We start from the raw sequence: 16737 nt of genomic DNA on the forward strand, positions 1-16737 counted from the left end.
GATTTGTCCTGCCACCTGCAATTAAGTCTTGGATCTGGCTCTTGTTATAAGTAGTAGGGAAGTGATGGTGGCTTTAAGTCCTCCTGATAGATGTTGTAATACGGAAAGTTCACAATTCTCTCCTATCTGTAGTTAAAGTCTGGATTAGGGTCAAAGAAGTCCAAGGACTATCTATTTTTTTATTTTTAAAAGGACTATTTTATTTTTTTAATTGCAAAAGTTTTACAGAAAAGAAGCTCAAGAAATTAATAAGTCTAAAGTGTTACATAATTCTCATGGTTAGCAAGCAAAAATAAAAACCTTGGTGTCTGGCCTTTATCCATTTTAGAAATGCAACTGGAACTGGCGTCTCTTAATTGCAGCTTGTTTTCCAGGTCATCAATTTGACTTCTTGAATATGTAATTCTCCCAGATGGCTTCGCTTTTTAGATGTCTGACATGATCTACATGTCTTCAAAGGTTTTTTTTTTGTTGAGGAGTTGTTTTTTGTTTTTTTTATTCAGGCTTGGCACTTTGGAAAGAATGCTGTCTGGAGTCTGAGTTGTATAACATTAAAGTTTGAATTATGTCCAAGTTTCAACTGTGTTATCAAGAAATGTCAAGTTTGTTCAGTGATAGCTACATCCAGATTTCCTGAAGTGTAACGGTGGAAGTAGGCAGATCTTTCTTTCTGAGGAAACTTCTCAAGGAGTAATGAATGCTTAGCAGGCTCAGACTGTGTAAATATCTACTTTTGTAGTGGACAATATCAGATCTTCCAGGTACTGCAGGCATTAACTGTAAGTTTCACACAGGAGTGCGATATGTACTTTAACCAGTGCTTGTGAACTCATCTGGAATATCTTCACTCTCCTCTATGGCTGAGACCTTAAGCTACTAATCACTTTTTATTGTGCTTGTGCTTTATTGGTTTTTTTCCATACATACCTTTCCCACCAAGGTCAATTTTTACTGGTAATGGTACTGTGCCTGTAAAATGAGATGTTGGAAGTACAAGCTGTATTTTTTCCTGCCTGTGCACCACCAGTGTAATGGACTTTAGTTCTTCTTCAAAGTTGTGTTAATGCTGGCACCAGTAAGACTTTAAAAGGTTCAGCTTTACCTTTCCATATCAGGTGAAATCTGAATGCTCACTTCCAAAAGTTGCAATATTCCTATGGCAATTTATGGGAGGAAAATTAACACTGAATAAACCCAAGATTTGTGTTCTTGGAAGTGCCTAACTATCTTTTTGCTGCTTTAGTTTTTGTTTTGTTTTTTCTTTCCTCCATTCTTCACTTGTCTGCAAAAGTGAAGCTTCTGTAATTAAAGACTGTATCCCTGTGCAGTGCCCATGATTTGTCAGCCACGTGCTATTTTTAGCTGGTTTGTTTAGGATAACCTTCCCCTGGCTGCTGACTCAGTGTCAGTGAGTACCAGGTGGTTAGTGCATCTTCAGGCAGAACCTTGCTGTGAGAGTTGGTTTTTTTTTTTTCAATTGTTTTCCTTTTAAAACATGTGTTTTTATTAGTGTAAAAATTCTGTTGTGAAAATATTTATTGTCCTACATAAAAATTGTCTATGACAGTCTTTTTAATACTTATCTAATAATTAGAGTTGGTTTCTGCAAAGGAATACAGATAGTTGCTTTGTTCCCCACAAAAAAAAAAAAACCCAAGACCCAGAACCAAGAAAACCAACCAAATAAAAGTCTTAAAAAATATATTGATTCATAACATATTTTTAACCAGGCTCCAAAGTGATGGAGGCAGAGTGATTTGTATGTTGGCTAATTGATTGCACAGCCTTTGATTGATGGGATGCAATTTGGTTGAGCATCAGCTGCAATTGTAAGCTGTAGGACCATGGCTGAAATGATTCATGCGCAGCAGCAGGAGCTCCAGACTGAATTAGAGGCTTGTATTGACTGTGGCGCTGTGCATTATTTAAAGAATTGGTTCTGTGCCATTGAGTGTCTGAAGCAATTAACTGCTTCTCTCTGCTGAACAATCACTTCCTTTTTTTGTGAGTTCTCACATATCAATAGTGACTTTTAGGATGGTTTCTTTATTTTGGAGGCAAGACAAATAGAAACCAGTCTTGCTGATTTTTTTTTTTTTTTTAATTCTCATTCTTGTGATTTTTTCCCCTCTTCATATAAAGTAAAGAAGTATTGAAAATACTTTGGATTTTTAATATTTTTATATTCTTCTAGGAAATAATGGAAGAGATCTGGAAGGGAATGAAATGAAATAATATTTATGTTTAATTTATTTTCCAGCCACCACACAGAGCTCAGCAATCTATAAACTGGGTTGGACTGAATGCAGTGGTATTGATTAAAAAAAAAAAAGGTGGGGGGGGCAAGCCAGACCATACTCCTGCTGTTAGCCTGAGGCTTTAGGCCTTTTGAATCTTAAAATGTGTTATGCCTGGTTTCAGCAGTAGTCTAAGGAAGCAGTTTCTAGCTGGAAAGGAGCTGTCATTCCTCCAATGTGATATGAGTCCAAGCTTAGCCTGGGCTCCTGCAGCACAGTGCTGTTTGGCAGAGCCCAGGTGCAGAGGACAGCAGAAGTGAGGACCCTCTGCCAAAATATCTAAGAGCCATGTGGTCCACATGGTCCTGTTCAAGTGTTCCTTCCAGAGATGGTTTGCTGGCACAGTGTGGGAGTGTCAGAATCCCCTGTGCTCAGCACTGCTCAGGCCACACTTTGAGTGCTGTGTCCAGCTCTGGGCCCTCAGTTTAGGAAGGATGTTGAGATGCTTGAACACGTCCAGAGGAGGCAACAAGGCTGGTGAGGGGCTTGGAAAACAGCTCATATGAGGAACGACTGAGGGAGCTGGGGTTGTTCAGCCTGGAGAAAAGGAGGCTCAGAGGTGACCTTATCACTCTCTACAACTTCCTGAAGGGGGGTTGTAGACAGCTGGGGGTTGGTCTCTTTCTCCAGGCACCAACTAACAGAACAAGAGGACACAGTCTTAAGCTGCATCAAGGGAAATATAGATTGGATATCAGGAAGAAGTTTTTCACAGAAAGAGTAATTAAACACTGGAATAGTCTGCTCAGGGAGGTGGTGGAGTCACCATCCTTGGATGTGTTTTAAAAAAGACTGGATGTGGCACTCGATGCCATGATCTAGTTGAGGTGTTGGGGCTGGGTTGGACTTAATGATCTTGAAGGTCTCTTTCAACCTCCACATTCTGTGATTCTCTGAATCTCACTCCATTGGACCTGGCCAAGGAAGCTTGTTGCAGCTCAGTAATGAAAGCTGCTTTCCTCCAGTGACGTTGCTGCCTCATTTCTTCTTAAGTTAATGAGCTTGTAGTTTTTAATTAGACGTAAATGGCTGCTGTCAAGTCGTGTTTGGTTTTACCTTTTCATACTGCTATAGTGCTTCCAAAAGTAGAAAAAAAGGATAATTTACTTCTGAAGTTGGGCAGCAGGGTGGGCAAAAGTGTACCCAGAACCATTGGTGTGGGTCTAGCCTTGTGTTTTGGTTCTTCTCTGGGAAGGTATCCAGAAGTGCAGGTCAGTAATTCAAGACTATATTTTATGTGAGCAGCACAAGGAATTTCAAGAGCTGTTGAAAACTGCTTGACTGAAATATGGTGTTCAGAATGTTCAGAAATCAACAGATCCGCCTCTGTTCCTCTTGTTGATTTTTAAGATTCTTACACGTTGTTTTTCAAGATAACCTGGCTAGTCCTTCCTGCAAGAGGGAGGAAGACTTGTAAGGCAAGACAGCAGGGGTGGCTTTTGGGAAGTGTGAAGAGGTGGGTTGAGGAGTGGTGGAAGGAATTGAGGGGTGGTGAACTGAGAAGGTGGTTTTGGAAGAGAGAGTGAGTCAGTGATGCTGTGTTAGCAGAACTACTGAAAATGACATATGGCATCTCAAGACACTCTGCTGTGGTCCAGCTGTGTGCAGAACAGTCATGTAGGTGCCAGCATGCAGGGGTTGTGGTGTACAACATCCTAGCCTGTCCACAAATCTTAAAACTTCAAAGGGTTTAGTTTTCCAGGGGGACTGAGAATTTTGGGGCCATATTTGCAGCAAATCTCAAGTGAAATAGATGGTAGAATTGCAGGGAGAGGCATAACTGAGAAATGCAGTTTTGTTTTTCAGGCTGGCAGCCTCGGTGGTTCCTTCTCTGTGGGGGCATCCTGTCCTATTATGACTCTCGGGAAGATGCCTGGAAGGGTTGCAAGGGAAGCATCCAAATGGCTGTTTGTGAAATTCAAGGTAACTAAGATACAGTAACACTCAGCTGCATGAAGTTTTCCTATAGTGTTGCATTCAAGATGAGATTTCAGGTGACTAAAGCTATTTGGCAGCTTGATTTCTCTGGTATGTATTTGCAGTAACTTGTTGTATATGCCAGTTTTTATACCATAGTATTTTGAGAAGGTTGAGAGAACTGCAACCCTCTAATATCATGGGTATTCTATGTGCAGATGGGTCACTGTTTTTCGTGAACTGTGGTGGAACATCACACAGCTTCAGATGACTCCTCGTAAGCACAGAGCTGAAGCTAGAAACATGAACAATAAACTTCGGTTACTAGGTCTGCTCAGTCATATTGCTACATTTTTGAGGTTCATTTAAGGGCTGGAAAGAGAGGCTTGCCAGAAATGGATGCCCTTTCCATAATGATTCTCAGATTATACTAATCACAAAATTGTTTTACATAGCTGTACACGTGTGTGTCCTGTCCATTCCTTAACTCAGAAGAGAAGTCATGAAGGGGCAGTGTGGGAATTTAGAACCATAGATTCCTCCCCTTTATTGCTTTTTGACCTTCCACCTGATAGATCTGTTGGGCTCTTTGGTTGGGCTGGGAAGGGCCAGGGGGCCGGTCTGAAATCTGTGTTGCTTTCAGTTCATCCTGCAGATAACACACGAATGGACCTGATTATCCCAGGGGAGCAGTACTTCTATCTGAAGGCAAGAAATGCAGTTGAAAGGCAAAAGTGGCTGGTTGCACTAGGAACTGCCAAAGCCTGTCTGACTGACAGCAGGACACAGAAGGAAAAAGGCAAGAACACCCTTTTGCTGCCACATAATATTTTTTTTATATATTTCCCCATGCTTTCCCTAGTGCATGTACATACAAACTTCAGTGTCCAGCCTGTGCTTCAGGTCTTTGATGCTGCTAAAAGCTAAGACATGGGAGAATATTAACTAGAAATTTCAGGTATTAATTCTCAGGGCAGGGATTTGAAAACTTTGGTTTTTTCTTAAAATATACTATATAAAAATAATTTTAAAACCATGTGCTAATGGGTTCTGTAAGTACAGTGAGTAAGTAGGTCCTGGTTAGGGGTCACTGTGATGCAGACTATACAAGAATGTAAGACCCCCACATTGTACAGCTGTCTCAATATGATGACCCAGCCTCTCACACCAGTGTCTCTGCAGCTTTGGAGTTCCTCATACCCTTTCCTTCCGTGTTCTAATTGGACTATCTTTGAGAATCTCTCAGCAGTAAGGAAGTCTTTGCACTGGGTTCCAAATCTATTAGTATTCAGAAAATTAAATCTGATCATGGTCAGGCTATGAAAATTAATTCACTCACCACTTTGCTTTCACGAGCAATCTCATTTCCCCTCCCCCAGTGAAAACTCCTCTTGTTTACAAGTGTGGCATTAGTCACAGAGCATTGTGAGGCCTTGTGCTTTAACCTTGTTACAATTCAGAAGATGGGAAAACAGCAAATTATTAATGTCCTGAGCAAATGCAGGGGGTGGCGAGCACGTCTTTTCCCTGAGGTGAAGATTTGCTTCTCCTCTTTAGCCTTATGTGTATTATCACCAAGCTTTGCATCTACTGTTTCAAACTGAGCCAGAATTGAGCAGAAGATGCCACTGTAGAGGTGTTCACCAGGTGAAGATCTGATATGCAGTGCCTAGGAGCAGAACAAAGTGCTGTAAAGTGACATACAGTAGCACAGGGTGAAAAGCTAGTGAGGTATTTGCAGAACTAAACCACGTTAGTCTTACTAACAGACAATTTATTTTGTAATTCAGGGACTCTAATATCAAAAACATTACTTCTGAAAAATCTCAGAATGACTGTTAATCTTATCTGGATTAGTCTTCTCAGTTCTGCACTCTCTGTTCCTCAGTACAAGAAACATATGGACACACTGGAGTGGGTCCAGCAAACGGCCACTAAGATGATTAAAGGAAATATCTAGTGAGAGAGCATAAAAAAGATAAAACCAGAGTCTTTTAAGTGAATGAACAAGAGAATATATGCGTGAATTTTGATACAAACAACTGAATTGAAACATAAGCAAAAATGTTTATGTTCTGAAGATGAGGGAGCACTGAAAGGTTGTACAGAAGAGGTTGTGCCATACTTAGCATTGTTCAAAACCTTAATGGACCTGAGTAATTTGCTCTGACCCTCCTTGAACTGGGGAGTAGGACTAGCTGATCTCCAAAGGTGTCTTCCAGCCCCATCCATCCCATGATTCATGGATATCTATAATAAATTAATCCCTCTCTGTTGGACCGAATGCATCTTTTATGTCCAGTGTTTTCTACCTACAACTCTATCTAAACAATGCTATTGCTTGCACCTTAAACTACTTTATGAAAACAAAGAATATTATATGTAGGGCTTTTGTCCTATTTAAAAGGCCTGCTAAGACCAAGTGTTGTGTACTTGCCTTGCATTGGATATGGTGAATCTAACTTTCCTTTTGTTTAAATTTTAGAGTTCACTGAAAACACAGAAGCCTTGAAGACTAAAATGTCTGAACTTAGACTGTACTGTAACCTCCTTGTTCAGCAAGTGCATAAAACAAAGGAAGCCAGCATTTCTGTGTCAGAACCAGAGGTACAGCTCTATTTTTGCTATAGACCACATCTGTAAAGTCTTGAGCCACTCACAGCTACATAATGTTGCAACCTCCTTCTGCAGAGAACCTGAGGGAAATACAGTGCTCACACAACAGTTCTTGTTTAAATGGAGTATTCCTGTATTTGCCCTTTGTTGGGCTAGGAAGTAGTGAGATGAGATCTGATACCCATGATCTAGACAGTAACACCTCTGTATGTGATCATGTGTTTACAGTGGATCAAAAAAATCAAAAGATCTTTTATAAAAAGGTAATTTGCATGAAGCACACAGCCTGAATTGTTAACATCATGCTCAGCAAAACGCATCCGAAACTATTAAAAGGTCAAGAGATGCTGCAGACCACAAAAAAAGAGCAAAAGTGATATAGAGAACTTCTTGGTTAGCCTCACTTAAGTTAAAGTTTCAAACCTTGTAAATCTTTCTGACCAAAGAAACCTCATTTAAGAGGGATCTCCTAAAGACAGTGATCTGCCCCTAGCATTCAGAGAGAAATGTGTGAAGAAGGATGCACTTCCCTTGCTAGAGAAGCTGGTGAGGAGTTCCAGGATGCCTCCCACTGGAGAGATGGGTCCTCAGGTGCAGAACAAGCAGGCAAAACACTTGAAGGTTGATCATTCGCATGTCTGAACCATCCCTGTAAAGAGACCTGACAAACTGTTTAAGGTGAATTAAAAGACAGTGCAGAAGCATGATGGGGTGTGCAAATGACTAAAAGGCACTGTTAGAACTTGCAGCTCACAGGTGTTGAGCAATGTGATGTTTATCCTACTCATATTTCATGCATATGGGGGAAGACTCTTTCCCTGATCTTACTGGCATTTAACTGCAAAGATTTATTGCTAAAACCATTTCAGCAACAATAACTCACTCTGCAGAGATGAAGAGATAGTGTGATACCTCATTCTGCATTTTTGTCAATTGCAATCATTTTTTGTTCATGGGGTTTTTGAAATGATTATCTGCAGATCATTTTGTATCTGTTTAATTTATTATCTCCTGTCGGTTTTGTTTCCTGGAATACCATTGTTGAATACATTCAGACTTAGTATTTCATGCACTTCTAACACCAATAAGATAAGTCACTAAGAGGCATTGATTTCAAAACATAAGCATACTAAGCTTCTTGTATTGAGAGGCTGACAAAAGTGGTAATATTATAAGGGGACATAGCCACAGTAATATGTGATGCCAGTTCTCTGAGCAGCTGACACATTGAATTTTAATTCATCTTAACCAGAAATCACACCTGTAGCAACTCTGGACTTTGCAGACATTAGTTGCTCCAAATTGATCATCCGTGGTGAGTCCATTGCTTCCAATTGATCTCTTCCCACAGGGTGAGATTGATATGGGAGCTCTTTTGAAATCAACCTGTGACACTTTCCTGAAGACTCTTGAAGAATGTATGCAGATTGCAAATACTGCCTTCACTTCTGAGTTATTGCATCAGACCCCACCTGGATCCCCAAATTTAGCAGTTCTCAGAACAAGCAAGGTAATGGCCAGTATCTTCTTTCAGCCTTGGAAGGGATGCTAATGGGTACTTTTGTCAAAATTAGTGTTTGTGGAAGTAGGGAATGCCTTTTTACCCATATCATAGCTACTGATCCTACACTGGGCATACTCTGCTATTTCTTGGGGTTTGCAAGTGAGGTAAGCTGGGACCAAAATGAACTCATTTTTTAATGAGCAGTGACCAATCTGTTAACTTTTAATGACAGTGAAAATTATTAAACATTAACTTTCAGGGCCTGAAAGTTATGCAGTGGTGTTTCACAGAAAGTCATACAGGGGTGTTTCAAAATAACCTTGGCTCTACAGCAAGTTTGTCCATGTGGGAGCTCACAGCAATTATTACTCTGTTAAGCTACAGCAGTATTGGGTATGTGCTAATATGCCAGTGGGAGCTGATGAGTTTAGCTTTCTAATGAGAAGATCACTTTCTTGAATCCTGGATCCATAACTACATATGGAAAACTGGAGCATCTCTGGCAAACAGAAAGTTAACATCTATGTAGGAAGGTAGATGCATGACTGCATCTGAGAAATGAGATTGTTTTACCATATCTAGTCTCATATTTCTTCTGTTTTTTTCAAAACTTTTTTATTATTAAGTAAAGAAAACATTGCAAAGGAAACTCACTGCTTTGTTTCTTTTCCATATGCTGTGTGGTGTCTCACTTGACACTTGCTAACTATCTTCTGAAATAAATTCTCTGATTTTCTTTCTTTTCCTTTTTCTTTTTTTCTTTACAATATTGTAATGGTGTAATAATGTAGCACCATTTTCACATTTGTCTGTATACTGCATCCAGGTCAGAGAATTAGGGAGGGATTTTTTGCTGACTCCAACTCGTTTTTAATAAAATGTAAAGTTTGAGAAGCATGATAGAGTCTTCTTGCTTTAAACAATATTCTCCCCCCCTCCGTATCTTTCAGGTAAAGCACTCTGTCTTGTCCAGTCACACCTCAACAGAAAGGTATAACAGAAGTCTTTACTGTCAATCTCTTTCTAATCTGTGTTTGGCTGTTCTTTCCTTGTTGCTACTCTACTCTTACTGGATGCAGGCAGAATTGTATCACTTTGAGCTGCCTACTTGGAAGCAGGTGAAACAAAAGAGATCTGGCTCATCCCACTTCATGTCTCTTATGTATCAGCCCTTTCTCTTTCATTTTTCTCTGCAGTCCACTTGGTGTCTTACTCCTCAGCAAACTCTCCCACTTCAGTGTTCCTTCCTGCATTTTAGATTCCACTCCATAAACTCATAAAATCATTGATGGTGAGAAGACTGATTCCTGGTGTAGGTGGCAAGGATGTATATTTTAAAGTACTAATGAGAGGATATTCTAGAAGTTACAATACCCGCCTGCAATTTTCTTTTCTGTAATCATATTTTTTTGATTATGTACCTTTTTAATAAAGATCATTGTAATTATACTTGAACTCTACAAGCTGAGGTTGAGTCTTTAATCCTCTTTGCTGCAAAAAGCTGCCTCATCCTTATTATTTTTTAGACAAGTTCTTTGCTCAGAGCAGCCTGTGACAGCCTGTAACTTCTGTCAACTATTTTTCTCTTGTTATTTGTGTGTTCACAGGAGGAAGCTTACCAAGCAATGCTTTATGCACTAAATATGATTCTTTCCCTTTCTTCAGGCAGGTGGAATTGAACCCCTGTGAAAATGGCTGTGTAAAAGCAGAAATTAGCCATCAAGAGCAAGCAGTTATTAAAAGTATGGAAAGTTTAAACTTGGAAATGAATGAGGGGACTGGTGATGTTTATGTTGAAGATCATGTAGCAAAGGATTTGGCAGGTAAGTAGATGCACAGTCTTTTGTCCAGGATGAGTATTCTATAGGTCTAAATTAAGGAAGATGTAGGCTCCTAGTGAGAGTGCTGATCCCTGACCCCCAGGAGAGGAAATATCAGTCTTTTAGTCTGATACTGCCCCTTGCAAGTTTTTTCATCCTAGCTCCTGCTGCCTTTGTTGATGGCTAACTTGGGACTGAAGGAGAAGGAAATCAAAAATTTGTTTTTGGACAAGTTGAGGCCCTCCAGGTGCAGATTGACATGTGTAACAGAACAGCCTGGCAGAGCTTGGGCTCTCCATGCACTGTGGGCAGACACATTATTCCATGCTAGTATGTAGGGCTGCAGTGTCAGAAGGGGCCATGGAAGCTTTGTGTGCCTGTCTGAGGGCTGGACCTTTTAGTAACTCTTGATTGCTCTGACAAATGTTTACAGAAAATTAACCCTTTTTCTGCAACTAAAGGTATCCTAGAAAGCATCTTATTTCTTCCTTTGTCTTAGCAGTAGCATCAAAGTTAGATTTGTGTGACTTCAGTGAAATACTGTTGAACTAATTCAGTATTAAATTCCCTCCAATATGGTTATATTGTTAAGGGCTGCTGAACTTAATTTGGATAATCATTCATGTAACATGATTTTTGCCCATCCTGTTGAATGGACTGTACTGTTCTTGAACAGTGGCTTTCTCTGCCTGGCTGTTATTCCAAAACATAAATATGCAGCCAGTGAGTCAGCAGAAGTTTTAAAGTCCAAGTAATGATGATAGGGATTTTGCCCTTATGGGTCCTCTTTGGAGTTTTTCTCATTTTTGAGGTTGGTACTATGTTATGTGGCAAGTGCCTGCAGAGTAACACACACATGACACCATTTAGCATAATATCAATAAAACAGCACCAAAGCAAGGACATCAGACTAATTCAAGTTGTTGATGTCATTTAGCTACTGTGGTTCCTGTGCACAAATGAGAAAAGGCTACCTACCCCCTGTTGGATACACATATTTGAGCTGCAGAGTTTTGCTGTCAATATGGGGTGGAGTTAGGATGTGCTGGGCCATCCACAGAGGGTGGACTGACCCAGTCAGCCTATGGGCTTTGGCTGATGGCTGTAGCTGGGTGCTCCCTCTGACCCCAAGAGCTCTGCTCTGTCTCAGATACTTTTCCTTCCCTCTCCCTTTTTTTAAGAGCAGTCAGTATTTAAAAGTGCTTGAGCACTTAACTCCCATAGCAAATTTCTCTGTCATTTAGGGCTTACAGTGTTTGAGTTTGAAATTTCAGAGGACCCAGGATTTTTGCATAGCACTCCTGCAGGGTCACTGCAAACTTGGGCTGTTTCTGCTGTCCCCAGCCTGAGTGGCTTGGTGAAAGACAGATCAGTGGCATCACTCAAACCTCTGTCATTCCTTGGCCGAGACACTTCAGTTGTGAATGTCAATGATGTCTGAGGCCATTTTTATTCTGCCTTGAGGAGGATGGCTGGTCTAGGTATAAGGGGTTTTCTTTTCATCCAGCATCAGGTTTGTTCAGTGGTTCTGCAACTAATGTAAGCCTGCTTTCAGCTGTCACTTGGAAGAAGAGAGTTCCTTGCAGCTTGGAGCTCAGTTCCACTTCAGATCTCTCTCTAATCCTCACTGACACTTGAAAGTATTCCTTTCCTGGGGAGACAGGTTCCCTGGGAAATCCTGGATGCTAGTTTGACAGTCTGGCAGCAAGATGTGCTGTAGCTATGGCTTGTATGATGCAGATGCTCTAAATAATTTTTGCTTCTTTACTTGTTCTCTGAAGTTCTCCATGAGGTCAGAAGGTCTTACCATGTATGGGATGTATATGAAAGATTTTGTCTTTCCTTTGTCTTCCTTGTGCTGTATGTGAAACAGATGTACTTGGCCCCAAAGAAGAAATAAAATAGAGCACAATGGGGAAGATGTACCTTGACCTTTTTCTGGGAAACTTTAAAGATATTTATAGAAATCAAGGAGAACACAGCAGCCTTTGATACCATGCAAGTGTCCATCTAAGCAGCCAGTTTGCTTATGTATCAGAAGGAGTAAACATGTTGCTATTATTCTTTTGCTTTTGAAAATGCACTGTGGCACTTCAACAATACTGGGAAAGTTACAACCATGTGAGAAGTAATCTTCCTTTCAAGGAGACAAGTCAGCTCCCTGCTGCACCAAATTGCTTCTTCACAAGACTGTCCTTGCTGAGGTTTTGTGGGCTTACCTTTACTGCAGCCTGGTCCTTGGTCTGTCTGATTGAAAGAAATGGTGGGTGGGGGGTGACTGATTGAAATGTGGTCTGAGCACCTACCAAACCTGCAGTGAGAGTAGTGGTGCTGGCAGGGATGCTTTTAAACTTGCATTATCCAGATATCCAAGTACCTTCCTTCAAATAGAAAGGCATATTGATGAAAAAACCAGTATTTTTATGTAACTTTTCTCTGTTTTGTTTTGTTTTGTTTTTGTTTTGTTTCATATAAATGTTAGACATTAAAGACAATGGAGAGGACAAGCTGCAAGCTGTAGAAAGCTGTAGTGCCCACAAGTTGCTGCAATTGGAAACAAATTCTTTAAGTGGATCGCCTCTGTGTGAGGAAGAAAGAAATGAAAATGATTCTCCTACCTTCTTCAGTGTCATGAGCAATAGGTAGTACAGATTTCAATTAAAAGGATTATTGGAACTTAATATTAAGCCTTTAATTGACTTATTTTAAAGACTTTTCTGTCCGTAAAGCTGTATTTACTGAGATTATTTAACAAGACTTCCTACAGCACAGTAATTGGAAGAAGATATCTTTTATAAAATTAGCTGTACAGAGTGAAGTGGGAGGGTTTTCCTTGTTTATAATTGCAGGCCTTGCACACCACCCAATGTGTGTTCTTTGCAGTCACTTTAACATAGTAAAACAAAAGGCATGTTGGTGGTTTCATGTCTATAAATTTTACCTCTATGCAAATGACTTGGGCAGGAAATCGAATTTTGCTCGTGGAAGTTACATAAAAAGAATTGTTAAGGTAACAATATTTCGTGTTTGTCCTGGACACCAGGTTCAGTGATATTGAGCTTCGGGAGGAGGAGGGCATACCAACAGAGGAGTTCCTGGAGTCATGTTATGCAATTGTGCCTGTTCTGGGTAAGCAGCTTCTTTTCTTCTGACTCCTGACTGCTGCTAGCAGCAAGCAGAGGTGGAGCACTTGGGTTGGAAAATTTTTTTGTTCACTAAAGTGATACAGTAGAACCAGTATCAGCAGAATCAGTTTGACTGGTACCAGAACATGTTTCTTACCCCTTTGTTTTAAAGAGAATCCAGTCCCATTTAGATGGGATCCACATATAAGCTGTTTGGCAATCTAGGTGTCTGTATGGAACAGCAATTTCTCCCCCTGAAAAAAAAGCAGTGTAGATGCCTTACAGTCTAGTACAGCTGACAGCACACCATCAGCTGTACTCTCTATTTGATTTTTCCAAAGAGTTTAATCTCCATCTAGCACAGCTACCCGCTGGCTTGACTCCTGCATCTAGTGGATGTGCTGGCCCTGTGAGCATGCAGCCTTTTGAAGACTTTGAACTGTAGGTCAGAGTATTTTAACACTTGTAGCAACTGGGATGGATTGGTTCTATACCAGAGAAAAATACCAGTTTGTTGTTCATTTAGTATTTTCCTGCCATTTAGAAGGATTGTTAAATGAGTAAATTAATTTATTTCTTACTAAAACATGAGAACTGGAAAAAGACGTGGTTTCAAAATACAACTTTTATTTCTTTTTCTCTTAGACAAGCTGGGACCAACTGTTTTTGCTCCAGTTAAAATGGATTTTGTAGGCAACATCAAGGTAACAACTATCACTGATTTTAGTTTTTTTAAACAAAATATCTACTTTAGACACTAGTGCTCAATAATCTTTGTGGTAGGAGTCAATACTGAAAGGTTATTTAATATTTGGTAATGTTACCATCTGTCACATTAATGCACTGAACTGCCCCTAATTCTGTTCTGACAGTACATGCTGTGTTTAATAAATCCAGTTGTGTGCAAACTTATAAAATACTTGATTGACTGCCAAGTAAAGCATCTGTTACACCTACGGAATATGACTTTGATTCTGAGCTGTATAGGTTATAAGTCATGATGTGATGTTAGCAATGTTGACTTTGACCTGTAAAACAAATGGAGGGAGTGGGGGGAAAAAACCCTTTGTTCAATCAAATAGGAGGAAATTAATGCTTTAAGAAGCAGTGTCTCAGCAGACTGGGGCAGACCATGCAGGCTTGGTGCTTGTTCTGAAAGTTCTTCCAGCTTCAAATACCTTTTACCTTCTGAAGAACCTTCAAAAACCTTTGAAATAGTGGTTATGAGACAAAATGTGTTCATAGCAAGACTTTTTGTAGCATTTTCTTTCAAGGAAAAAAAATAATAAAAACAAAACATAGTATATGAGTGTATGCTAAGGAATATTGTATACAGTTAGATTTGTTTGATTGCTTATCTTATAGAAGGTAGCCACTTGTAGACTGAAGATAGCAAGAGAAAAGAATGCTATTTAAAAACCTAAACCATAGAATATTTATTGTCAAGCAATATCTACTCCTTTAATGTGAAAGAAAAATCTCTGTCTGCCCCTTATATGTTATCTCTTTTGTTTATGTGAGGAGTTGTGTATAGAGACTTGGGAGTAAATTGAAACCATAGGCATGCTGAGCACTGCTAAGTGTAATATTGCGAGTTTGCAGTGGTCAGGAAGTAAATTTTGCTTGCAGTTCAAGCTCTGGGCAAATGGGACTTTGCTTGAAGAGCAGTTTGAATTAACTCCATTCCTCCAGTGGGGAGGATGTCATGGGAACCTCAAATGTTTTGTTGGACAGAAATGGTAGGTCTCATGTAAATTTTTGACTGAGTTTTATTTTGGTTGTATTAGCTGGATGTGTGTGGGGTGTGCCCTGGGATGGCAGGTCCAGCGTAGCAGAGCAGCCATGGCATGGGGAGTGTGTGACATCCTTGGGATGTCATCCTTGTCATCTGTAGTATCTCTTAGCAGGGAAGAGTCCTGGTAAATACCTACTGGGTCCCATAAATACCCATTGGTGGTATTCATAGGCCCCTGTTGGGTCTTAAAAGGCCTAAAGCTTTGCCTATTATATTCTTTCCAGAAAATAAACCAGAAATTTATAACCAACAAAGAAGAGTTTGATACCCTTCAGAAGATTGTGCTCCATGAAGTGAACACAGGTGTAGCACAAGTTAGAAACTCTGCTACAGAGGCTCTCCTGTGGCTGAAAAGGTAATGGCCTTCTATCTGCCTTCACTGTGAGCTGCTGCTGCAATGAGGGGCCTTTCACCAGTGCAGGCTTATTATGTACATGGAGCAGGTTGGTCACTTCCCACAGGCTCCATCAATCCAGTGTCAAGATTGATGTGCTGTCTGTGGTTGTATCACTGCAACTTTGTCAAAAGGCCTGAAAAAAAACATTGCAGGCAAACTTTTTTCCCATAAAAGTGAAGTTACAATGAATGACTGACTGATCCTACTTGCCTAAGGCATCGAGCAGATGATTTCAAGCTGCAGCAGAAATGTTTAGCAAAGTCTTTTTCACTTGGACTGGGAGAGAGGCTGGAAGAGGTGGCTGCAATTTTGTTCAGATTGAAGTTGACTCTTTAATTCTGAGTTTTAGTGGCCTGTGGAATTGTATTGCAACTTTGGGGGCTTTGTTATCCTTTGGGCTACTTTCTTATAAACATTGTTTCTTTTTATTTCATGGGTTCATCCTGGCAGAGGTTTAAAGTTCTTGAAAGGGTTTTTGACGGAAGTGAAGAATGGGGAAAAGGATATCCAAACAGCTCTGAGTAAGTGCCAGTTGCTTCATTCTTCATGTGCTTCTAGATTTACATACTTGAGCGCTTTCTTCCTTGTTTAGAAGCTGTGTCTTCTTCAGTGACTGATGAGGTAAATGATCTCTAAAACATAGCATTTTTGAAAACTGCAGTTTTTTAAAATGGCTGCCTTGAGATGGGTTACTAGATAACTGGTTAATGTTGATTCATTAGCAAATAAAGATTCCTTTAATTGGTATACTTTTGGCAGAGGAGACAGTTGTATCTTAGAGAAACAAGTGCTTTGACTCATTCAAATTTCTTCTATTGGTTTGCAATGGGATTGCTCCCAAATGTATAATTGCTGTTTTGTTAGTTTTCTAATTCCTTGTGTGATTGGACATCATTCATTGAAATCACCTCTTTGCCAATATGGCTGTGAATTGCCTGCATCAATTAGAAGGGAGGTTGTAACAAAGAAGGATTTTTTCCGAGTACACACTTTCTTTGTCAGGCTATAGACCAAAACAAAATACAAGCCCCCCCTTAGACTTGACTTGGTTACTCCTGGGCAAGACTCTCTCTATATGCCTGCAGTATAATGTTGTAATAATCCTTTAAACGAACTTCAAAACAGCTTTTTTTAAAGCTTTTTATTTTATCTTCTTTTACACAGCAAAGCAGTTGCCTTAGAAGATTAGTAAAAAGAATTACTACATTGAAGTATGTAGCAGCTCTTGGAAGTGAGGCTGTAAATACATTGCTACTGGATATGGGT

At 40.0% G+C, this 16737-nt stretch overlaps 1 protein-coding gene across 1 annotated transcript in view; it reads left to right on the top strand.

The window, feature by feature from the left end:
- The window catches only part of PLEKHA8 (pleckstrin homology domain containing A8), a 31932-nt gene that overhangs the window by 6557 nt on the left and 8638 nt on the right, over positions 1-16737 (top strand). The window contains exons 2-12 of the mRNA XM_083873571.1: positions 4104-4220; positions 4858-5013; positions 6700-6821; positions 8182-8340; positions 9285-9325; positions 10000-10157; positions 12637-12796; positions 13198-13283; positions 13925-13983; positions 15299-15429; positions 15922-15992. Coding sequence (XP_083729697.1) covers positions 4104-4220; positions 4858-5013; positions 6700-6821; positions 8182-8340; positions 9285-9325; positions 10000-10157; positions 12637-12796; positions 13198-13283; positions 13925-13983; positions 15299-15429; positions 15922-15992 — 1260 coding nt within the window. The remainder of the gene's footprint in view (positions 1-4103; positions 4221-4857; positions 5014-6699; positions 6822-8181; positions 8341-9284; positions 9326-9999; positions 10158-12636; positions 12797-13197; positions 13284-13924; positions 13984-15298; positions 15430-15921; positions 15993-16737) is intronic.

The sequence above is a fragment of the Zosterops lateralis genome (assembly GCF_965231275.1).
Source record: "Zosterops lateralis genome assembly, chromosome: 1".
Taxonomy (NCBI): Eukaryota; Metazoa; Chordata; class Aves; order Passeriformes; family Zosteropidae; genus Zosterops; species Zosterops lateralis.